At 22.7% G+C, this 25,202-nt stretch overlaps 2 protein-coding genes across 7 annotated transcripts; both read right to left on the reverse strand.

The window, feature by feature from the left end:
* Positions 1-2,621: 2,621 nt before the first annotated feature.
* Positions 2,622-4,823, reverse strand: LOC129607378 (zinc finger CCHC domain-containing protein 8 homolog). Its single transcript, XM_055518348.1, has 6 exons — positions 4,768-4,823; positions 4,585-4,707; positions 4,342-4,497; positions 3,796-4,283; positions 3,623-3,748; positions 2,622-3,565 (listed from the first exon to the last, which is right to left on the reverse strand). The coding sequence occupies exons 1-6, from the start codon at positions 4,772-4,774 to the stop codon at positions 2,744-2,746; spliced, it is 1,722 nt and encodes a 573-aa protein (XP_055374323.1). The 5' UTR covers positions 4,775-4,823; the 3' UTR covers positions 2,622-2,743.
* Positions 4,824-7,496: 2,673 nt separating this feature from the next.
* Positions 7,497-23,599, reverse strand: LOC129607327 (myc box-dependent-interacting protein 1). 6 transcript variants are annotated; one of them, XM_055518263.1, is made up of 10 exons: positions 23,408-23,599; positions 13,696-13,831; positions 12,817-13,007; positions 12,654-12,758; positions 12,422-12,592; positions 12,278-12,359; positions 12,089-12,172; positions 10,805-11,071; positions 9,390-9,532; positions 7,497-9,302 (listed from the first exon to the last, which is right to left on the reverse strand). In XM_055518263.1, the coding sequence occupies exons 1-10, from the start codon at positions 23,471-23,473 to the stop codon at positions 9,222-9,224; spliced, it is 1,326 nt and encodes a 441-aa protein (XP_055374238.1). In that variant the 5' UTR covers positions 23,474-23,599; the 3' UTR covers positions 7,497-9,221. The 6 variants fall into 6 exon arrangements, with proteins under 6 accessions (XP_055374238.1, XP_055374236.1, XP_055374237.1 ...); XM_055518261.1 differs by having other exon boundaries at positions 10,805-11,179; XM_055518262.1 differs by having other exon boundaries at positions 12,089-12,196.
* Positions 23,600-25,202: the final 1,603 nt, after the last annotated feature.

A 25,202-nucleotide genomic window follows, 5' to 3' on the forward strand; every position in this document is an offset into this window, starting at 1 on the left:
ACGAAAAAAAAAATTTTTTTATTAATAATTGAGAAAAAAATTATAATTAATAATAATTGATATGAAAAGGTTAAATAAAATAGTAATTAAAACATTTATTAAAAATTTCAAATACGTTTAAGAAAATAAGAATTTATAGAAGTTAGAAATTTTGTGTAAAAAAGGGTTGAGAATTTTAGAATATTCGAAAAGTTTCATTAGCTAAAATCTTAAATTTCCTTTGAATTTCTCTAGTAGAGCGCAAGTACAAAAAATTAACAAATTTCTATTTAAAGGATTTAAATCATTATATAATCATTATAATAATCATTAAATAATCATTAATTTTTTAATTCAATTTAAGTTTTTCTTTCTCTCACGTGTAACAATCGGTTTTTCCTGTCAAACCCAAAGCTCTATGAAAAGCATAAAATTTTGCGACCAAGAAAAGAATGTTAATCACGTTTACCCAAAAATTAGTACAAAATAATAGTTTTCAAAAATCATTTAAATAAATATAACACCTAATTTACCTTCGGTGATGCATTTTTTTGTTATAATAATTGAAATAATTCAAACAAAGTGAAGCGGTGATGCTTACTTGTTCATTTTTTTTTTTTTAAGAAAAGCCACACGAAAAATACCATTAACAATTTTTTTTTTTCTTTTTTTATGTTTTTGATTTCACTGGGATTTCCAAGCGAGTTTTAAAAATATTTCTAAAAATATTTAGATTAAAATTTTTTGAATTTTTTTTTTTATTACTTAATCCGAATCGTCATAATAATATTGTAAGAATAATAGAGAAAGACGGAAAAGCAAAAAAAAATGTGAATATAAGCACCTTGTTAAGAAAAAATCTTTTAATAAAGTAAAAAGTAAAGGCATGATTTTGGAATCAGTGTAAATCAATCTTCTATTTTAAATTATAAATGAAAAACTAGTTTTGCTTGTTTTTTTTCATATGTTAATTTTAATAATAATAAAAAAAATTTTTCGTCATTTTACGTATTAAATTATTTTACTCAAAACACGTACTCACAATTCAATACTTTAAGTAGAATAATATAAAAAAGCAAGCTTACAAGCTTGTCTAAGTATACTTACTAGTAATTTTAATTAAAAAAAAAATTATAATCATAAATAAAAATTATTTTAAAAATATTATATAAAACATAATAATTAATGAACTCTTTCTTTTTATCAGTTAAAATATCCTATAATTATTCTGGATCCGTGTATTTATAGATACTTCTGGAGTTTTTTATTTAAGTAGCTCCTATTAAAATTACAGATTTTTAATATTGATCATTTGGACCATAAAAATTTTGACTGAATAGTATACAACATTTTTTTTTTCATTATTTCTAAATAAAAAATTATTGCGTTTTGTAATTCTTTTTTATAAAATAATTCAAGATGTTCAAACTCAGTGTTGATTTAAAATTAAAAAGATAAATTTTGTATATGTTAATTATTTAAATTTAATTTATTTATATAAATTCAAACATTATAATTAATAAAATATAATAATAAGTATATAAACCAAACAAAAAATTTAAATTAAATTTTAACTAACTATTTAATTTTTTGTATATTTAAATTAAGACTGCAATATTGAATTAAGTAGTCACCCATCATTTATATAATCATAGTATTTATAATTATATTGACTAAATATAATTTTATAAAAAAAAAAAAATACCATTTAATTTTAATTATAATTAGTGAACATTACTTGTTTTTTACTTTATTTTTTACTATATTTTAAACATAATAAAACGACACAAGATATCAAACTGATAAATTTTTAAAATTTCCATTCAATTTATACTGACCGTATAGATAATTTTTAATTCATAAAAATTATATGCGCAAGACCTTTGCTTTTTTATATATATTATTTTTTTGTTTTATTATTTTAATTTTTCACTTCATTTGTATTGTTTTTATTTTATTTCAAAAAAATAATAAAAATATATGTTAATACCTATAAGTGAGAAAAAAATTTAATGATATAAATATAGAAAATCACCAAAAATTTTAAAAACAATTATTATACTAAAATTGTTTTACAATTTGTGTCAGTCTTTTATCTAGGTACTATATTTAAATATTAGAATATCTGAACTGAAAGCATAGATTTGAGAAACTTCAAAGTGACTATTAAGAAGAGTTTTGAGTCTATTTTACGAAAAATAGTATTACGCATTTTACAAATGCGGACTATTTGTTAAGCCGTAAATTGATAAAATATGGTCCCCTTTGAATTGTGTACTACAAGTGATTTTGATTTGAAGTGGAGTTTGATTTTCTTTAAACTATTTGATAAATTTAAAATCTTGTACTACAAATGATTCTACTAACTATGGTTTTAAATTCTATTGATCATTTTTATAATAAAATAATTGAATTTACATTTAAATTAGATCATAATTTAATTATGATAATGAAAATAACAAAAAAATCAAATCAATTTAATGTAATATTTTTATGCTTACATAAATATTCTACTTAATAAAACGAGATTTAATTTAAACAATTGATTCATCTCCAAACACCTCAATTCTATACTGAATCACAATCTCAAGAAACACCTGAAAATTCTTTAGAGGAAATTAAAATGTAAAAGAAATTATGTAATTCTTTCAGAAATAAATCTTATTATTTGTCCAATTTTAAAACGCGTTATATTTAATTTATTTTTCAAAACAATTCAAACGTATAAAAAAAAATTTAATTTAATTAATTTTTAATTTAATTATTAATCATCTGGCATTTGATTTATTTCAACAATTTTCTTTCTAACTCCAAAAAGTAATACTCTCATTTGGTCATATTTTCCTACTGAGTCAGGTAAATTCTCAAAATTGATAACATCACTAACACCTTCTTTAAACAAATGCCCTGGTGGTAATTTTTCATAAGGGGAAAATTTTAAAATTGGTGTTCCCACTATAGAACTTTTTAATATATTACTACTTGATTTTTCATTAATTTTACTCTCGTCGTCTGTTTGGAAACTGTTTTCATCCATCAAATTTTCACAAACCAATTGATCATTTTCATCGGTTTTATTTGTCTGGCAAATTTCTTCGTCTTTACTTGCTAAAATTGTTTTAATAGGATTTTCTATTTTTGACTTTTTTTCTTCGATTTCCATTCCATCACTTGAATTTAATAGTTTTAATATTTCGGCTTGTTTTACTTCAAGGGCACTGAGTGATAAATCTTGATAATTAGTGTCCACACATGCATTTGAACCACAACTTGATAATTCGGTTTCTCTTATTTCTCCTTCATCTTCCGGAGGAGGAGGAGTCTGGGGCGGTTCTTCGGCTGGAGGTGGTGGTTGATTCTTTAAAAAGTATGGCAAATTTTGACTTATTTCTTCAAATTCTTTTTCATCTACTTCCATATCAGCAACATTTGTCACTTCATCCACAATATTTTCAGTTTGTTCTACATCAATTTTTAACTTTTTTCTTTTGTAACCCTGTTTGGCTGCGTTAAGGGCAAATGATTTTATAAAATTTTCTTTACTGTCTTCAAAAGAGAAGGGTGGTACACCTTGATAACTATAGTCCTAGGAAAACAAAAAAAGCTTAGATTCTCAGAAATTTGAATGAAAATATTCAGTTACGTCAAAGTATTCAACTCCAGGATGAACATTGAATCCAGGAAAATCAATTATTTTTGACAAATCATATTTTAGCTTTGATTCATCAAGTTCACCTTCATCGTCATCGCTTCCAAGTATTGTGCAACCCTGAAATTGAATTCTAAAACATTTAAAAAAAAACAATTATTTTATACTTTTGAACCAAACAGATTTATGCCTGAATGTGCAACTTTCGCTTCCTCAAGCCAGGCAGGTGGATATTTAAGAACTCTCATTCTATAAAACATTGGCGGGATTTCGCTTATATTCAAACCCATAGCGGTCCGTAATTTTTGACTAACTTTTCCAGGTTTAATATGAGCAAATCGCTGCTCAACATCAATATGATATCTCTCAACCTTCATATTTTTAAGTTTTCTAGCTTTGTTTATCTTTTTCATGTTTCTTGGCAATTCGCAATCCTTCAAAGCATGGTCACCATCACAATTAAAGCATACATTTTTTATTTTATTTGAATTTAGGAAATCGTTTTCAGGCTTAACTTCTTCTTGTTCTTTAAGAACACCCTTTCTGAATCTTTTAAAAAGCGGAACAGGCTCCGAACCCTTTTCTTCTGTAGGAGTTGTATCAAAAGTAAAGCCCAAGTCTTCCACAACTTCATTTGCATCCTGGCTATCACCTTCTATTTCAAAAAAGTAAAATTTATTGCTCTATATAATTTTGACTTAAGCTATCTCAACCTCCCCATTCTGAAATAATTATCAAATCGTTAGTATTTCCACCACCGATTGGTTCCTGATTTTGGTCCTCCGTGCCCTCGTTATCTACTTTGTTTTCAACTATATCATTGGATTGCTTGCCTAAATTCTCATATTCTTCACTCTTATTTTCCCCATCTGAAATTAAAAGAATAGAATATTTATCTTAGTTTTCTCATTAAAATGTTGAAAAAACAATTTTAAGATTTTTATGTTGAACAAAACCTTTTTCAGATGATGTTGGTATTGAATTATAATTTTTGAAACCCTCAGTTTCTACGTGAAAAACCTTTTCTTCCTCTTTCTTAACTATCGCGTCACATTCACCATCCATTTCCAATACATCATCTAAAATCCAAATCAATAAAATAATATTGCAAATTTAATAAAGAAAGAAAACAATCGCACCATTCATTTTTTCTATTTTGCAGAGATTTTGTAAATTTATTTTACTTTTGTTTAGAACAACAAATCATTGAAAGTCAAATTTGACATTTCGAAAATTTCCCTATAAACTAAAATTGTCACATTTAAAATTACAGTAAAACGAGCTCAATGGTAAAATGTAGTAACATAAAAATATTTTTCATGAATGAATACTTTGTGATTAGAGGTGTTGTGTCAACCAATTTATAATATGTATTATAAAAATTACGTGGAGATTAATGAAAATTTTTCATCCTCATTCAGCACATTTATGTATGTTAAAACTAATCAAACATCCCAGCGATAACTTCGACAACTCGTTGTTTTTAACTATTAATTGGGTTTATCTGTGGCAACTGGAAACGCATGATAGACCACTTTATCACGCATAAATGTTAACTAAATTTTGTAATGTACCTACATAGTTCACGTACATATTTCTGAAGTTTTACTTGATAAATATCGGTTTTTTTTCAATTGCAACAATGACATAACTCAGAAAACAAGCAATTATATTGGCAAAAATGTTGATTTGACATAAAGTTAAATGCCTTTAGTGTGAAATTTCAAAAAGTTATAATTCTCGGGGATAAAATAAATTTGGCGATTTAAGATTTCATAGGCATTTTTGTTTTTTAGCTTAGAGATTGAATCTAATTAGATTAAGAATTGCCACGACCTGATTAAATGAAAAAAATTTGTAATTTGATAGCTCTGATTTTAAAATCGAACGCTATAGAGCTTATTCTAACTTATAATTAGTAATTTTTTAATTCAAATTTGTTTAAAAAGAACACGCAATTTTAACTGATATTTTCTAATTCTCTACGGTGAAAAACAAATGCACATCTATTTTTTGACAGATCTGAGTCTGCTCTGACATGTCAGTGCTTCATACACCCTGTATAAGAATATAATACAGAATTCAAGAACATATCCACTTACATGTACATAACAAAAGCACCCCCCCGCCCCCCTTCCTTTTCCACTTCTTCAAAATTTTCAATAAGGCATCTTGGAGTCAATAATATATAAAAATGTACATACTGTGTTTGCATTAATGTATGTACTTAAACTATATTATGTTATTTATGTCCCACATATTATATGTAGATATGTACGTATAAATACCTGGATATGAATATATCAATCAGGTATAGAAAACTTAAAAAATTATTTCGATACAATGAATCGATTAAATTTTCCAAAATTCACCAAAGAAAATATGTGATGATTTTTATAGAGGGTGAATAAAAATTAAAATTATATTTGAAGCGTTCCTAAAATATGTATAAATAAAAGGATTAAACATATAAAAGAAAAGACGTTATAATTAAAAGTAAAAATCGTATTATTATTTACTTTTCATTTACCTATTTTTGAATTTAAAACAAAAACACTAGTAATTGAACTAAATATTTTTTTTTTTTTAAGAAACATTGTAAAACAATATAAAACAATTTTATAAAAACAATGGAAGAATAAGTATTTTATAATTTTATGTATATGCATGTAAAATATTAGTGAAAGAAGTTCAGTATATAAAAAAAACTAGAAGATAATTTCGAGAATTTGTTCAAACTACATATATGTAAATTGAAATTAAAAAAAAAAATAATATTTTAACAAATAAATGTAAATAGTATATATGAATAAATATGATTTTTTATTCTTATAATAATAAAAAATACAAACTTACAGAACTACTGAAATTATAACGATTTTTGTTTTTTCTATTTATTTTTTCAAATTCAACAAAATGATTATAAATGTTCCTACAATTATCTAATATGACATCAAATGTGTAATAAAAAAATAAATAAATTTTAAAAACTTATACAAGTTTAAAATTTAGTATGCAACTATTATATTTGGTTACGTTATTGCAATTTAAAAACAAAACATCATGAATGAAGAGTAATGTTCAAAAAAAAAAAAAAAAATTGACACCTGGAAAAGTTTGTGCAAAATGATGATCACCTTACCAATTTAATTAATTTTTAACAAAATTTACTGTATTCCTAATAAATTTTTCATACAAAATGTGTCATACGTACCCTTATTTCAATAACCATTTCAATTTTTTAACTGTGCTGTGTATTTCAATGACATAGCTATGTAATTGAAAAATACTTCCTTTATTATTAATTTTATTTAATTGTTAATATTAAATGAGCAAAAGGTTTTTTTGTGAATATTATAAAAACATTTTAGTAATTTATTTCACAAATTTAACATTATATTTTATGTATTTTTAAAACCAATTTAATTTAAAAAGTAGTTTATTTTTTTGTTTTTTTTTTTTTTTTTTTTGATTTGATAAGGGAAGTCTTCGATTTTAAAACCATAAGCAATTAAAACATTTTTTTTTTACCATTTTACATTTGAATAAGACATAACCTAACAAGTTTTTATTTTATAAATTTTTTATTTAATTTTGATTGCGAATATGTGCTATTACTCACTAAGATAATTTAGCTTCTTTACTATTTTCAGTCTATTTTTCGTAATTGAATAAAAAAAAAAATCCAAATAACAAAGGTGTGGCATACTTATTTCAAATAATACAAATTTGTCGATAAATAAAAGTTAATTATTTAATTTTATAGCAAAAGAATTAATTTTATGTAAATTAGAAATTTAATAACAAGAAAGTTACCCAAGTAATATTAACAAGAATTTAATTCACTAACAGATAAAAAATGCAAATGTAACGAATTTCAATATTTTTTTATTTTTTTTACCAATAATTTTAATTTGATTTTATTAGTATGTTCAAGAAACATCTAAATATCTAACGACAAAGTTATATTATCTGGTATTCCAACTGAAACTTAAAAAAAAAATATATAGTTTTTAATTTATGATAACCTGTTTGAGCTTTTTTTATTTTATTTAGTTGTCTTCTTCTTCGAGACTTTTGTTTTTGTCCTGTTCATAACTTTCTTCTATTTTTATAAACTTTTATATTCAAAGTTAAAATATATTTGAGTCACTGTTTTCTTTTTTGTTGATTTTTTTTTGTTTAATTTTTTTTTTGTTTATACAATTATAATAAATAATTACTTTCACTTCTATACAATTTAATTATAAATTAAAAATCGTTATAAAATCATTTAGTAAAATTAGTTAACGAAAAAAAAAAAACAAACAATATATAAATACATAATTTTTTCATTTTAGAAGTAATATTTTTGCGCAATTACAATCGATTAATGTTGTGTTTCTTGTTTTCCAAAAGACATTGTTTTTTTATTTAAAATATTTAAAAAAAATGTTATAATAAAAATAAATTCAAAAAAAAAAAAATTACATATTATTGTTTTGAATTTAGCAGATTTTCATTTTATATAATAAGTTGGAGTTTCTGCAAAAATTTACAACAAACAAAAAAAAAAAATCATCACGAACATTGAGTAAAATTCGATTGTCTTTTTTTTTCTAAAATATTTTTCAAGTCTTAACTTTTCTTGTAATGGAGCTTGCCCCGAGAATTGAATTACTTATTTTGTATAGTGATATTTATAGTAAATTGTTCGATATTATTATTGTAAACACAAATCATTCCATACAAAATATTTGTGTCTACAATGAATTTTTTTAAATTTATACGATAATACAATGTTATAAGCGATTATAAAATTTATACACTATTACCATAAGTGATGTGCTTCTCAGGATAAGCCCCTTAAATTTTTCTTTAATTTCTTACAGAAAAAAAAAAAATATTAGATTAAAAAATTTGAGTTTTTTATTTTTGACTTTTGGATTTGAAAACAACATTTATCTATACATTATATATACATATGTATATACGTATACATATAAAAAACATATACATATACACATGTATGTAGAAAATGTACGAACATAATTATACTAGATATTTGGACAAGAAAACAAATTTTTTTTTTATGTATATAAATTTATAATATCAAAAATTGTAAATTTTGCAGACTTCAGATTATATAATTGCATATATACGTATACATAATGCTTACATAAATGAACTCAATCATTATATTTGTATTTATGTATATTTAATTTACAATTATATATTTTATACTTCTATATTCTGAATTTATAACATGATATAATATATTTTGTTTATTTACATATAATTATATGTAAATATTTACATTATATACATAATATTTTATTTCTATGTACACACATCTCTATATGTGTTTTTGACAACTATGTATGCATATATGTATATGTATATACATTTTTTGGCCACTTTGTTTTTGTTTTTTTTTTTTAGTTTTTTTTTTAATCTACATTTTTGTTACATTTTGTTTTCTGATTGAAATTTGACTTTGTTTTTTTTTTTACTTATACATTAAATAATAAATGACATAACTTAATACAAGATTGTTTGCTTTGATATAATTTCAAATTGTTTTTAAATTATCTTATATTTTTTTTTTGTTTTATTATATTTGACGCGTAAAATTAGCTGGAAACAATCCTTTTTCCCCTGTCGATTCTTTTTCACCCATAAGCCAACCTTCTTCCTAAAATATTTAAAATGTATTGTGTATGTTAGTACATAGTTTGTTTACATAATATGCATATACAGTCATTTTCGATTTTATACGAACCTGATCTTCTGGATCATCATATTCTATTACTCGGATTATGTCTCCAACTTCAAAGTTAAGTTCATCAGCGTCTTCCTTTTGATAGCTGTAAGTGGCTTTGACACGATACAAAACTCCAGGTGGAAGGTCATTTGTTTTAGCGCCTTTTAAATAAAAACACAAAATTAGTATTTCTTATTTTAACTTAAAAAAAAAACTAATTATATTTGAGACCGTAAAATCAATCACGTATAAAAAAAATTAATTAAAAATTAGGTATGTATACTAAATTTAATTAATAATATTGACATATTGTTTTTTTTTTTAGAAAATTCATTTTTGCTGCTGGTTATGCAACTTTGCAAAATAAAATCTAAAAATATTTAGAAGATATTTTACCATGCTGAGCCTATTAACCTTTCTTTACAGAATAAAAAATAATTTTACATCAGTCTATTATTTAATTACATTTAAAAAATTATTCGTTTATTTTAATTTGAGATTATATAGAAACGCATATAAATTTCCAAGGTTCAGTATCTTTATTCAAAAAATTATGCAATTAGTTGAATTATTTCAAAATTAGTTAAATTGTGCTTTCAATTGAAAATTTAATTTAATTAATGTGAGAGGGTTTTGTTCATTTAAAAATAAAAAATTGTGCTTGTTATTAATTAATAATACTAGTAATATAGAAGAAGTGCACATTCATAATATTAGAAATAAACATTCGAGTAAAAAATTGTACAAAACAGTGTAATGAATATTGATAAGATTATGCAGCTTTCCCGAGAATAGCATTGAAAAGGAAATGTTCATAAAGAATTGTTGTATATTATACAGCTTTTATATACATACTATTTCGAAAGACGAAAATTATAAATTGTAAACAATTACTAAGAGTTTTAAAATTTAAATCAGGTGACCTAGACTTGTAGACCTAATGTTGATTTATTGAATTAAGCCAGTCAGATATTTTATCTAATTTTTACAAGAGTTTTTTGAAAACGGAAATTCAGCAAATAAATGAAAAATTTTCTATTTAATCAAATTTAGTATTTTATCATATTTTTAATTAGCAAATTGCTTATTGTATAAAACAACTAGAACGCTTCGCCCAAATATGTTTGTAGTATGCACTCTTATCTTCTATTATTTTTATAAAATTACATAACAATTGAATTTATTTTAAATAACCTTAAAAAAATATTAATTAAAAGGTTTTTTTTTTTTGTTAATCATTTTGGTTAATCATAAATTAAAAAAGAAAAAACAAAATCAAAGAAAAATTGCACCAAAAAAGCGCACACTTGACATAAAAAATATATTTTAACAAAATGAATAAAGGGCTCTTCGAAATTTTTTTTTTTATATTTTCATTTTTAATTTTATTTTCTTTTTTTGATTTTGCTCATTTTTCTCTAAATTTCATTTACCTATTGGAATAGATTTTACTATACTTTTCTCCATATTCCCATTAAGATGTTCAGTTTTATTATTTTCATTATTATTTGAGCTTGTTAACTTGGTATCAAAATTATTTGAAACTGGATTTTGTGGCTGTAAATTTTTATCTTTTTCCTCATCTACATTTTCTACTGAAGTAACATTATTTGATAAATGATTTGTCAATGGTGAACTTCCAGATGCCGCCGTTGGTGTATTTTGATATGATGGCTCGTTATCAATATCATTTTGTTGGTCTAATTTATTATGAATTTTTGTTTCAGTATTTTTATTTATAGATTCATTATTGTTGATTGTTGAAGGAGTTTCAATATTAGAAGGGGAATTAGATGTTGTAGGACTCGCTATTAATAAAGTGTTACACAAAAAAAAAGTAAAAAACAAAAAAAAAACATAGGAAAAACAAAACATATAACAACAATTATTGGCACAAAGCTTTTTAGTATTTTTAAATATTATTATTACTTAATTATTTTTTGTTTAGTTATGAGCATTTTCAATACATAAAAGTTTTCTTTCCATAAGCGGGCTAACATTTTTTTTGAATTCGATTATATAATTAATTTCTCATGTAAAGAATATGTACATTCATATTTTAATTAAAGTTTTAAATACTTGTTAATTATATCGAATTATTTTATCAAACACACTTTTGTTAAATTGCACTCTTTACATAATGTTATAAATTTCTATAAAACAAAAAAGATCTCATTATGTATCTCACCTTTGCTCACCGTGTGAGAATAGAATGAGTGAGCGTCACATAATACAAAAATATATAAAATTCAATCACTCCCTCAGTCACTTTCTTGTAGAAACTGACAAGTTTAGTTGATATTTTGAGAAACAAATAAGAAAATCCAATTGGAGGAAAATACTGATTTGTAAATTACCGAAAATGGTGACTGAAAAAGTGAGATACTCTTATTTTGTATTTTTATTTGAATGATTTCAAATAAGAAAACAAATGTAGTTTTCAAGATTCTTCTTCTTCTTTTATTCAATAAATTGTTCACATTTAAACAACTTGATTAAAAGAAATCTTTTATTTTTGTAACCAATATTTTTTCGAAGAAATTTTAGAAGATAGAAAGAAAACATTTGGAAAAACATAGATTCATTGCAATTAAGAATTTAATTAGAAATTAAAAACTTTCATACAAAACGCATGCTCATTTAAAAAAAAAATATATTTGGTTTTCTTTTTATAATTTTAGCCTCAAATTATTTTTTATTTATTAAAATTTACTTACGGATACTAGTATTATTGGTCTGATTTGAATAATTAGCATTTTGTTTATTTTTGACAGAGTCTGGTATAATTTTCAAGGCATTGTCTGAAAAATTATTGTAATATGGAACTAATTATTGTAAAATTTATTAATATTCTCTTCGTTTACTTTTTATTTTTTGTTACAATGACCATTATTTTTATTACTTACTTTCCGATTTTTTCAAAGTGTATGATCCCCTCTGAGAGTCCGTTGCTAATTTATCAACAATAGCCTCTAGTTCCGCATACAACTACAAAATTATACAAAATGTTTATTAAAATTACTAAAGTAAAAATTAAACAAAATTACAACCTTAGAAGTTTCACTGTGAAAAACTTGTTCTGAAGCAAATAAAGTTTGAAGATTTGTTACCAAAAATAAAATTCTTGAATCAAAAAGTGCTGGCAATTCATCATGCAATTCTGTGTTTAGTATTTCATAAATACGTCGTGCTTCTTCCAGTTGTTCTCTTCCTTTGGTTAACTTTTTTAATTTAAAATTATTAATTTAGATAAAATTCTTTATGTATTTATAGAGCAATTACTTTAACATCGTCTTTACGTTTTGATGCATTTGCTTGTAAATTTTGGAAAGAATGTCTTTGACTGTCATAATCAATTAATTTGCGATTTCTTTTCTCAACTTTTTTCTAAAAATAATTATAAAAAAAAATTAATAAAAATTATTGTTTAATTAAGAAAACAAACCTTCATTTCAGGAAATTGTCCAGTATAAGTATTTAGTGGGACTAATACTTGATCTCCAAGTTTATGGGAAAATTCTTGCCATAGGGCATCAGTTGCCTGAGCTTGTGTTAAAACTGAATCATAACCACTCCATTGTGGTTCATATATTTCACATATTGCGTCCATTAAAGATTTTGATGCCGATTGAACAGCTATTAAAAATTTTTTTTTTTTAAAATTAAAGCTTTTTTGTATTATAAAAATTTTTAATTTTAAAATTAAATATTTAAAAGAATTTCAGGCCCGATTCTTTTCGAAATATATGCATAATTTTTTGAAACGAGTATTTGATAAATAACAAATGAAATATAAACTTTGAACCACGAAAAATAATTTATTGTTAAATTATAACACCGGTTGAATCAAACCTTTGTCATTTGACAATTTAGTAATGGAACGTAAAATTTCAATTGAATGTTATAACCGTTAATAAGAAACTTTCAAAATATGAACAATAGTCTTAATTAATATAAATCCGGCAATGATTGTCGGCAAACTTGAAGATTTTTGAAATTAAAAATAAGGGTTGTTCGAAAAGAAACACGATTAGAAGAGTAAAAAATTTTCAATTCGGCGTCAAAAGGAGTAAATTAATTCTTTTGTTTTCACAAAAGCCCGACTTTCCCTATAAATCATTGTAAGAATTTGTTTTCGTGCTTTAAATTTTAAGTAAGTTCCTTGGTGAATCATTTTACTCCTAACTGTTAAATAGCCATAATTTTTTACGTGTTGATTTGGTTATAACTTATATCAGGAATTTTTGCGTTTGCTCGGCCTTATACATATAATATCTTATGCGTGTATGTGTTATAATGAAAAAATTCAGGTTTAGTACTCTACCTCTCACACATCTAATATAATTATTAAATTCTTTTTGCAATTTATTAGCATTATTGTATTGTCGATTAAAATTATTTATATGTTCATCAAATATATCATCGGCAGTTCGGTCCACTTTTCCCAGATTTTGGAGTATCTAAAAACAATTATAAAAAGAAAATTTAAAAAATCAAAATTAATTAATCAATTTTTGAAATTTTTTAAATTAAAATTTAAAATAAAGCATTTTCATTTTATTTCTTTACAAAATTTATAACTCTACAAAGGGAACATTAGAAAGTATTTTCATTTCGTTTTTTCTTTTTATTGCACATACTTTAGTTTAATGATAAAAATAGTTTCCTTGACATTTGTTTTTGTTGTATTATATTTTTATTTTCATTTGTCTAAAAATAAAATTCTACATTTTTTTTTTTCTTGATATATTTTCAATTCGAACATGTTATCATCACATTAGAAGATTAAGAGAAAAAATTAGAAAATAGTACAATTGAACTTGTATTATTTATTAATTAGTCAACCAGGTTTTTGCCTTTTTTTTTTGTTTTACAAAATACAATTAATGTTCTCTTTTAGAATTACATACTATTCTACTATAATTATTTTTAAAATTTAGGGTTTGTAAAAAAGCACATTTTCTTTTAAAAGTTTAATTATTTTAAACTATCATTTGGTTGGGGGTTTATCTTTAGATCTGATTTTAATGAATAGCAACTTTCAAGAAAATTTATGGGCATTTTCGATAATTCAGATAGACACTTAAAGTTCTAACTTAAATCTTAAAAATCTGTTCTCACATCATTACAGATCTACAGGAGCTGACTAGTTTTCGGATTTGTAACATATTAAATTTTTCTACGTGATTTTTTTCAAACTTGAAGTATTTTTGAAGCATTTGAAAAAAATCTTTAAAAATACTTTAGAGCTTTAAGTATGCTGCGACTTTCGAATGTGCTAGTTTTATATAAAAGATTTAATGAACATGCTACATTAAAATTTTATAGTTTTGATTTATTGAACATTAAGATCTAAGCTAGAACACAATTTTCGAAAATTCCCTATAAGTACTAACATAAAGATTAAATTGCATTTCTGGTTAATTTATAGTTAAAGCATATAAAATACACTTTTGGGTTATTAGGACGATAACAATAACATTCTTGCTTTTATAAAACTTCAACAGGACTTTCTTATAGTGTTGAAGGAGAGACAAAACTTAGAGAAATTTTATTCTACAATTATTGATATTAGTATTGAGAATTGCCGTGCTTCTGAAATTTTTTTTTTTTTTTCAAATAACGGTTAATATTAAAAAATTTTAAATATAACGGTTAATATATTTGTACAATCTCACAACTGTTTCTGTTTTGTCTACTTTATAGAAAAACTTAGTTCTGAACTATCTTCGCTTACCGATTTTACAAATTGCATTCGGGTTGGACACTGTTTTGGAAGAATTATAACTTGTAAAATTTAATTTTTTTTTTGGCAATATTTTTCTTTTTGCTGCAATAATTTACTCATAATATGCATTACATCTTTCTAAATAGAAAAATGTGTAGGACTCTTGCAAAAGGACGGACAAACAGACCGAAAAACAGAAATTATAACTAGCAAGCAAAATTTCTTCTACGAAATCATTTTGGAAATGTTCTAATAATAAAATTTTGGGACTTTTTCCCCAAAAAAAAAAAAAAAAAAAAAACAAAAATCTAGGACAATTTAAGTTGTTAAAATTTTATGAGAATCAAATTTATTTAAAAAACAAAAAAAAAAAAAATATTCCATTTTCAAACAAAACTGCGCAAACAAGAATAATAAAAAAAAAAATCAGATATATGCAATTTTTGTTTTCCCTCTTACTTCAAATATAATGTAAATCTAGAAAAAAAAAATGTTTAATAATACTTTTAGAACACACCGCACATACATGCATAAATTTACAGTTAAAATAAATATGTGAAGGTATACAAAATAATTGTATATTAAATAGGCATTTAAATTTGCAATAATTTTTGTTTAGCATTTTATTTTTCATAATAAAGATGCTCGAATGTATTGTTGCTCTTATTGAATTAAAAAGAATAAAAAATTCTTTATCGTTTGAAATTTGAAGTGAACAAAACTTTTTTTTTTTCTTTTTTCATTTCTCATTTGATTTTTTCGAGATTTCTTCTCGCTTATTTTCATGTATCGAACTTGTTCAGAAACAGAAAAATCTTATTTAATTTTTTTGTTTTTTTTTTTTTCTTAATTTTATATTTTATTCAAAGTATGTTAAAAAAAAAAGTTTTTCTTTATATATATATATATATATATTAATGTCGTCTAGAGAATATATGGAGCATCAACCTCTTTTTCGCGCGGAAATTACTTTTTCAAGAGAAAAAATTTTTTTTTATTCATGTATATAAAATATATTTTGTACAAAAATAAATTTTCTTTTAATTTTATGTTCTATGTATATTGGCTCTATCCTATCTAAAGAATTTTTCAATAAAGCTTTAAGTGAAATAAAGTAAAAATATAATATAGTTGATCTGTCTAACTCATAATTTTATAAATATATTAAATGCTCTATGTATTTATGCATGTACTTTTGTATTTTAAAAAAAAAATGTTTGACCAGATCAAGTATATATTAAACGTATAGAATTATTAATAATGAGAGTAAAACTGTTTAATATTGTCTGTATGTATTTTGTGTTAATAGTCAAAAGTAAAAAAAAAAAAAAGAAAAAAAAAGCTAATTTTAATTTGAAAACCATGTGTTGCTATTGAATTTATTTTCGGGGAATAAAAAAATTATAATTACTTCAAAAAAGAAAATTTAAATATTAGAATATTTCTTGTTTTTTTTGGAAAATTATTGAAATACACCAATATTTTGAATAACATACTTTTACAAAAATACTAATTTTTTCATTTACATGCTTACAATATACATACATAGATCTACCCGATTCAGTTATGTTTACTTACTAAAATATTCTTAATTAAAATCTCTTTTAAATTTTAAAACATAGATGGAGTTGTATTTATTTTGGAACCTTGGATGTTATAAACAAAATATTAAAAATGTAAAGCAATTCTATTTCTTTTTTTAAAGTTTTTTATAAAATGTAAAATAAGATCGACATTATAAATAAACAAAAAATTTTTTATTTTTTTACTTAAAATGATTTGCAATTAACAAATTTCCGGGAAATTTTTCGTGTTTTGTGAGTAATTTTAAAATTTAAAATATTATATTGTTATACAAATATATGTATTATTATGTTTATATATATATATATGTATATATATAAATATAAGTGGATATAAATTGTGGTTACGTAAATTTACAATTTATTTCCTTCTTTAAATTTTTCTCACTATTTTATTTTACATAATAAAGAATTTTACAGTTACAATTCAGAATTTAAATTGTTTAATGTCAAATTATCTATCACTTTTTTAAAACTATAGAGCTAGTTTTTACACAAGTGATTTTTTCTAGAACTTACATATCTACTATTTGTTAATCGATTTACTTCAATTTATTATGAAGTTTGAATAATTTACAACTCAAAGAAAGCGATGAATTTTGTGTAAAACCGATAAAAAATCAATACCTTGTAAGCAGCATATAACTTCCGATTTCGTATTGTCTTACAAATTCATTATATTTACAAAATTTAAATAAATACATTCATACTCTTGTTCATAGAAGGCGCCACTTGATTATTAAAAATAATACTTGAAATTCCAGAAAAACTAATAATGTTTAAGTCAAAAATTTTAGTTGATTTAATAAAATTAAGATTTTCGAAAAAAATTTATCACTTTAGTATTAAAAATTCATATTGAATAAAAAAATATTCAATTTTATTAATTATATTTTCCAGAATCTAAAATAATTCAAAAATTTTTCATTTCACCACATTTAAGAAGACACAGCTCAGACATAAATTTCCAGTTTAGTCGAAATTGTAATACAGGAATGTACAGACAGATATTTAATCACTAAAGAAAATTCGAAAAAAATACCATTCCCGTTGTAATGTGAAATTAAGTGTATTTCCAAGATCTTCTCTTCATCTTGCATGTAATGCGGTTGGTCAAAATTGGGATGATTGATAATTATCGAGAAGTATACAAAGTTAGTTTTATACATCGATAAACCTTATAATTTGTGGTAAAGGCACAGGAAACTAATTGTTGTGATTGTTTTTTTTTTTTGTTAAATGGAAATCAAATATGTAATTGTTTTGAATTCAATGGTTAATAGTTTAAAAAAAAATATTCTAACCTATCCGATTCGTTTAAATTGTTATTTCTTAAAATATTTTAATATATAAATGAAATTTTGTAAAAAAAAAATTCAAAATTTTATTGAAAATTCCTTTATAACTAGGGGGGATAGATAATTCGGACATTTATGTAAAATTCTAAATTAAATCTTAAAAGTACTTTTACACATACTTAAAACAAATTTGCAGAAACTGAATATCAGCAAAAGAAAATTTTGCAGATTTGTAAACATACTCGAGTATCTGATTTTTAAATATCTAATATTTTTCTTATTATGCTCTTCCACTTTTAATTTATAATATCTTTGTAGTAAGTCACAAAAAAAAGCTTAAAAATTCCTTTAGAAATTTAAGCACAACGGTGTATTTACGAACAGAAATTGATCCAAAATGATATATTTGCAGATTTTACAGGTTAGATTAATCGAACGTGCTTTATAATAAAACTTAAGTTAGAAGCGAATTATCGAAAATTCCCTAATTCAGCTAGTATTAATTGTATTTAAACAAGTACAGTTAGAAAAGCTTTAAATTTTAGAACCAGTTTGAAAAAAAATGAAATTTATTTTCAATTAATAGAGAAACAAATTGTTTTTCATACCAATTTAATAACAAACTAAAAAAACAACGAACAAACCAACTAGTAGTTTCCAGAATATTTTACTCTTTATAAATGGAAGAAAATATCTCTTTTAACTTAACCAATTAAAATTACATTAAAAGTCAATACAAGTTTCCATTTTCAAATTTTTACCACAAATACATTTTTAAAAACAAATCAACTTGAATAAAATCTTTTATCTTTCCTCTATAATATATTAAATGAATCATATTTCAATCGTAGCAAATAATAAACTTTATTTTTTCTCAAAATATACAAGAAAAAAAAAATTAAAATAAAACTTGAAAATTTGCGTTTCAACATTTTATTTTGAATATGGATTGTGGTGTGTTTGTCAATAATCTACACTTAGTTTCGATAATTATTTATTAAAACAGAAAAAGAAAAGAAAAAAAGAAATAAGTAAGTGAGTAAATATGGTTATAAAGCCCAAATAGTTGTTGAATTGCTAGTATTAAAAAAACTGTTTGAAGGTTTGAAATTTATGTGTGTTCAACCCACACTTATTCATTAATTTACATATTCGTTTTCAATATTATTTAAATTTTAAAAGATATATTTATTTATTTATTTTTTTTTTTCATTTTATTAGTTGCTAAGAAATACCAAAAAAGCTTTTTCTATATGTATAAAAGTAAGTATTCCGAACAACTTTGTGTAGAGCAATTCTTAAAATAATTTTACTAATGAAATTTTTGTTCTTTTTTTCCTTGTATATTTTTTTTTCTTGTATGAATGCGGAAGGTTTTCATTTTTAAACATTTAAATATTAAAATATATTGTAGATTTTACAAAATATTTATTTGTTAAAAGAACAACAGCACCCAAAACCCCTTAGCAATATATACTTATTATAATTTGACTCGTAAACTCGAATACTTGAATACTATGTACCTAAACTCGTACAACAGATTCCTAAAATTGAAAATTCTTAATCTAATTATTCTAACGAACTGAAGATTATTACTAAATCATACTATAATTAATATTGTGTAGTTTTTTTTTAATAATATTTAAATTTCCTATATTATTTTAAAAATTCCAAAAATTTCAATTTGAACATTTTAATAAATCTACATATTTTAATTTGAATAAGTAGTTTTTTTTATACATCTGGTAGCTTTTAAGTTCCACCTGTGATATACAAATGTATGTAAATTATAAAAAGGTAATAAAGAGCTTAAAACCTACACAATTATAAGACAATTCAAATTATTTTACATACTATTTTTGCTTACAATATAAATAAACTTTTTTAACTTGATATATAAATTAGTCAAAAAAAAAAAATTTTTGTTTTTGTAAAGTATACATGTACCATATTTGATAAATAAATTCATAATGAAATTTATTGTTTTTTATATTTGCATACACATATATATATATATATATATATGTAGCAATATAAACAGTTAAGTTAATCACTATTATATTTAATTTACTTTTTACTAAATTTTTTATTGTAGTAATTTTTAATACTACTCTCTACATTAGTATAAAAATAGTAAACAAAATTTATAAAAATTAAAACACATATTTAAATATTGGTTGGTATACCAATAATATGAAAGCTTATAGATATATTAAATTTTGAAATTTGACTAACATAAGCCTATTATATTTAATTTTAATATGTTAAAAAAAAATAATTATTTTGTATATAGAAAATTGAATTTTATTCCACATGGTTTTCTAATTACTTTTTGTCCTATTTTTGATTATCGCGATGACGTGATTTATGTGTTAATTAATTGAAAAGCAGTCATAATTTTATGTAGTAAAAAATTTTGTTAAAAAAAAAATTAAATGTAGAGTGTTAATCGAAAATCATTTGCAATATACAAAATAATATTGCTTATTTTTTTTTATGTTAAAATAATTACAAAATTTATTATTATTGGGAAATAGAAAAAAAAACTAATTTTTAATTATACACTATTCTTCGACTCTTTAATTGTTGAAATTCAGTTCGAAATCAAATTTTCAATTGAAATAAGTTATTAATTTTAAGTAAAAGTAGTTAGGATCCTAGCTTTTCAACAAAAAAAGAAAATAGCAAAACTCTTAATTGTTTTTAATTTAGTAATAGTAATCTACTACTTTAGTATATTCAACGTTGACAAAATTTTTAATATAAATTTTCATAAAATATAAGTATTTTTTTACTACCTAACTTTAATTCTGCAAAATACTTGAGTTTGTTTTTAATGAAAATTGTATGCAATTTATTGGCGTGAAAGCAAATCACATTGTACTTATTTACAAATTATTTACTTTATTGTTTTTATTTTATTTTATTTTCTTTTTTAATTTTTTATTTTGTTTATAATGATAATTTCTTTTTTATTATAAACATGAGTTCAAATACTATCTTCACTTTATTTTTTGTTATTTAAGAAACGTGAATAGTAGTTTTTTTTTTTTTGAAATAAATGAATGAAAGCTAACTAGAATTTTTTTTGTGTTTACTATAATAGCCAAAAATTTGTAAACAATAATCTTTTTCATATTTCATTATAAATGTACACTTATTCATTATATATATATCTACATTAGTACAAATTTCATTGATTATAAAATATTCTATACATAGCAGATTTTTATATTTATTATTCTATCTAATGATTGCACACTTGAAACAAAAACAAATTTAAGATTTTAAAAAATTTATAGAATAAATTATTCTTTTAATTTATTTTTTTGTTGCACATGTAAGCCTTTCTATAGTTGCATATCTATTTTATGATGCTACAGGTATTGGCACTTTTTATAATTAAATTGAAAATATGTGCTTTATATACTACGTAGATGTACATATTCCAAATTATTATAGCTTACTAAAAAAAATTTTTAAATTAAATCTTTCCATTTCAAATACATATGTAAATATGTATGTAGATTGGAGACTGGATGTACCTATCTAAGTAACTATGGCAATAATCATAAGAAACTCATAAAAATAATATTTGTAAACAAACCGAAAATTAAAGTAACCAAAGCAGAACCAATCGAATTCTTATAAAAATTCAAAAGCTAATCTAAATTCTAGTAACGCTGGTAAGTAATTTAAATACACAACTTCAGTAATATTACCTACATTTTATACAACAGTTACTTGTAAACTAAAATAATTATTTTTTTTATAAAAAAAACAACACTTTGAATTAATGAAACCTTAAGCCAGAATTTTCGTAGAAATCTTACATATTACTTGTTTTTCTTAACGAAATAAAGATTTTTATTCAATCATTTTCAAAAATTAAATCTATAATTTGTACAAAAAACAAAAAAATTTCCAAAATCTTCATTAACCATTTGATTTCTAACGAAAATTTATTTAATCTCGATTTAAAATTTAAATTAACTATGGAACCTACTTATACTTTATGCGCTTTCAAGCTAAATATATTGTTTAATTCAAATATTAGACGGAATTAAATTTACTCATAAAATTGGGACCTACATTCCCGGCTATGTAAAGAAGGTACAAAAATATTGACTTTTCTTAGTCTAATAAATTCCGTTAATTAAGCTTATTTTATTCCTATATGAGAAAGTTATTTGAATAGAAATATTTTTATAGAAAGGAAGTTGCAAAAAAATTGGATAGGTCTTCTCCAAAAATAATATGTACATAAAGTACCAACCTACTAAATTTAAAACAAATATTTAGAAAATTTTTAAAAATCAGTTGGTTACCTTCGGCTGTTTACCAAATTAACTACCCCACCTAAGAGTTTCACTAGCTTTCATAGAGTTTCAGTGAATCAACTAACCTCTGCCTTTAATTTTTTTTATTAATATTAAAATTTTAATCTTATGCTAAACTATTAATTAAAGCAGCACACTAATCATTGAAAAAAAATTGTTTAAATTATTTTCTAAAAACTTATTTCAAAAAGAAATAAAAAAAAAAAAATAACTAATTTTTTCCGATTCTTTACTCTATTACCTACCTATTCATGTATAACTAAACAATACAACAGGTGCAATCATATTACTCTTTAATAAGAAGTTACGATGTTCATAAGATGAGAAAAATTATAATTTTTCTAGTTTTGAAAAATACACAAAAAGTTATTTATAGAAATTTTTTTAGCCCTAATAAAAAACAGAAAAAATTTATACACCTATTTACCTACTTCTCTAACTTTTAAGCATCATCAATGAGAAATCGTAGTCAAAAATTTTTCTACTTTGAAAATGTATTAGAGTTTAAAGTCACAAGATTCATAATTTCATAGTCAATACATATATCTTTATAATTTCATAGACGAGATAAGGTAATGTATGGAAAATAGTTGTTGTTAAAAGTTAATATAAAAAAAGATTTTGTCATCTTAAAAGATCAGCAACAAGTTTATATCTACAAACACTATTACAACAGGAAAAGCGAAATTTTTCCATAGAATTACAAAACATTTTTCAAAATATCTTCCAACTATATATCTTTATATAACTTATTGCCAATTGATTTGAATTAAAATCTTTTATATTTTGAATAAACATTATAAATTTTTACAAATTATCTTCGGAAATAATTGTTTTTTTTTTTTCTTTTAAATTTATTCTGTCATAATCTAAAATATGCACATATGGAATTTATTTCAATACATCAACAAAATACTTTTTTGGAGAAAGCTATATTAGCATAGCTGGTTCGGCTGCTGTTCTATTTTTATCCGCCCACTTGAGAAATCAAAATCAAGTGTCTAGCCCAATCAAGAAATTTTTGATATCACAAATCACAGTTGGGAACTATAAAGTCATTTATAAATAATTTTTACACTTTACTTGCCTTTTCTTTTGCACGTCCTGCATGTTTTTGCACTGATTTCGCTAATAAAGCCCCTTTTTCAGCCATTTTCCGTTCACACCTATTCGACTTTAATAATTCAACTAAATAAAAAAGAAAAATAAAATAAAATATGACTTAACACACACTCTTTTCTTTCCCACAGTACAAAAACCAAGTAAGTCAAACTAATGACTGACAGACTCACACAAAAAGTGACAGTATTCTTAGCTTTCATTTTTTCTTATTTTCAAAAATATTTAACCATTTTATTTTTGACAGCAATGTCATTACATTTTAAATGCTACCATTTTCAAATAAATAATTAAGTGTTACCATTTTCTTATAAATAAAGTAAATATCAAATATTTTTAAATATTTAATATAATTTTGACATTTTGAATAAAATTTTTAAACAAAAAAATAAAAGGCTACTAACTCACGGTACGTATAAAATCAAAACATGATCAGATTTTCTCCACCAGTTAAAACGAATTTTAATACTTTTTATATAAAAGTATTTTAGTTTGTAAAAACTTCTTATTTTTTACATGCACAGAAGTACTGTTTAAAATAAAAAATTACATTTATAATTCCGAAACTTATGCAGTACATGGATGATATACTTTGACTGGTAATTTTTTTTTATTGTCGTATCGTGATTATAAAAACCGTCTCATGACCTTGTTTTACTATTACAATTTGGATTCGTGGAAATATTCATTTTGTAAAGCTGTCTATTAAATAATTGTACGAACAGTTGGAGATTTTAAAGTACAAATATCTGCAAAAACAGCAATCATAATAGAAAATAAGTATTCAATAAAAAATTTTAGGTAGCAATTTCCACTCATGGTCAAGAAATTTACAAGGTCTGCTGGATAGCATTTGTGTTTGAAAATGTGACGTCATAGAGAAGAAATTTCTTTGAGAAAAAAATAATTCTCATAACCATATTATGAAAAACATAAACACAGGCTATTGTACATTTTGCCTTTTCTCTGCAATGGAAAATAAAAAAAAAATTAGAAATGGCGCTACTAGAGCAGATTTCATGAAAGAATTTTATAATTTATAAAACTATTTCTGCATGAACTATTTATTAGATGAAGACAGATTAGATAAAGGTGAAGTTTAAACAACGCATAGAATGAAACCAAATTATTTAATTGAACAAATTTTATATTTAATATGAATTAACTTGGTACAATAACCATAACAATTTTTTGAATTACTCAATGCTTTACATTTTTTTTTTTATTTTTCTATTTTGAATCTTGAGGATTATTCTTCAACATTTAAAAGAATCCAGTTGCTTTTGTGATTGTCGTTTGATATATGTATATTTATATATATATATATATATGTATATATGTTACATTTTCATTTTATTATTTTTATTTAAATACATACAATTTTTCCTTTGTGTCTTTTAAGAATTTTTGATTTTTATTGGTTTTAATTTTTAATTATATAGAATTTTTTAATTAATTACAAAATCTTCTCTATTTTTGCTTATAAAATCTTAAAAAAGAAAATATAGGATACAATTCTTATTTTATTCATTGTATTTTTTTTAACTTCATATTTTAATGTCGAAGTTAAATTTTTCATTTTAAATATATTTTTGTTATTTTTTTTTTGCAATATATTTTTACAGGTAGACTTTTTAATTACTATAACTGATGATTTGTTTAAACATTATTAATTTACCTTTTTTGTAGCACATATGTATTTCTTTACGAGGTGAGCCTGACTCCCCCTCGAGAATCTATGTAAATAAAAAACAACATATATG

This window comes from Condylostylus longicornis, unplaced genomic scaffold (genome assembly GCF_029603195.1).
Source record: "Condylostylus longicornis isolate FDR11 unplaced genomic scaffold, ASM2960319v2 ptg000027l, whole genome shotgun sequence".
Classification (NCBI taxonomy): Eukaryota; Metazoa; Arthropoda; class Insecta; order Diptera; family Dolichopodidae; genus Condylostylus; species Condylostylus longicornis.

What these genes read in the sequence shown, in the direction of transcription:
- LOC129607378 (XM_055518348.1), bottom strand. An exon ending in AATTATTTCAGAATGGGGAG is followed by an intron (nt 4,284 to 4,341) that starts GTTGAGATAGCT and finishes TTTTTGAAATAG; the next exon opens with AAGGTGATAGCCAGGATGCA. An exon ending in CTGGAGTTGAATACTTTGAC is followed by an intron (nt 3,566 to 3,622) that starts GTAACTGAATAT and finishes TTGTTTTCCTAG; the next exon opens with GACTATAGTTATCAAGGTGT.
- LOC129607327 (XM_055518260.1), bottom strand. Translation starts at nt 23,473, where the DNA reads ATGGCTGAAAAAGGGGCTTTATTAGCGAAATCAGTGCAAAAACATGCA. An exon ending in TTCACAGTGAAACTTCTAAG is followed by an intron (nt 12,360 to 12,421) that starts GTTGTAATTTTG and finishes ATAATTTTGTAG; the next exon opens with TTGTATGCGGAACTAGAGGC. An exon ending in CACTTTGAAAAAATCGGAAA is followed by an intron (nt 12,197 to 12,277) that starts GTAAGTAATAAA and finishes TACAATAATTAG; the next exon opens with TTCCATATTACAATAATTTT.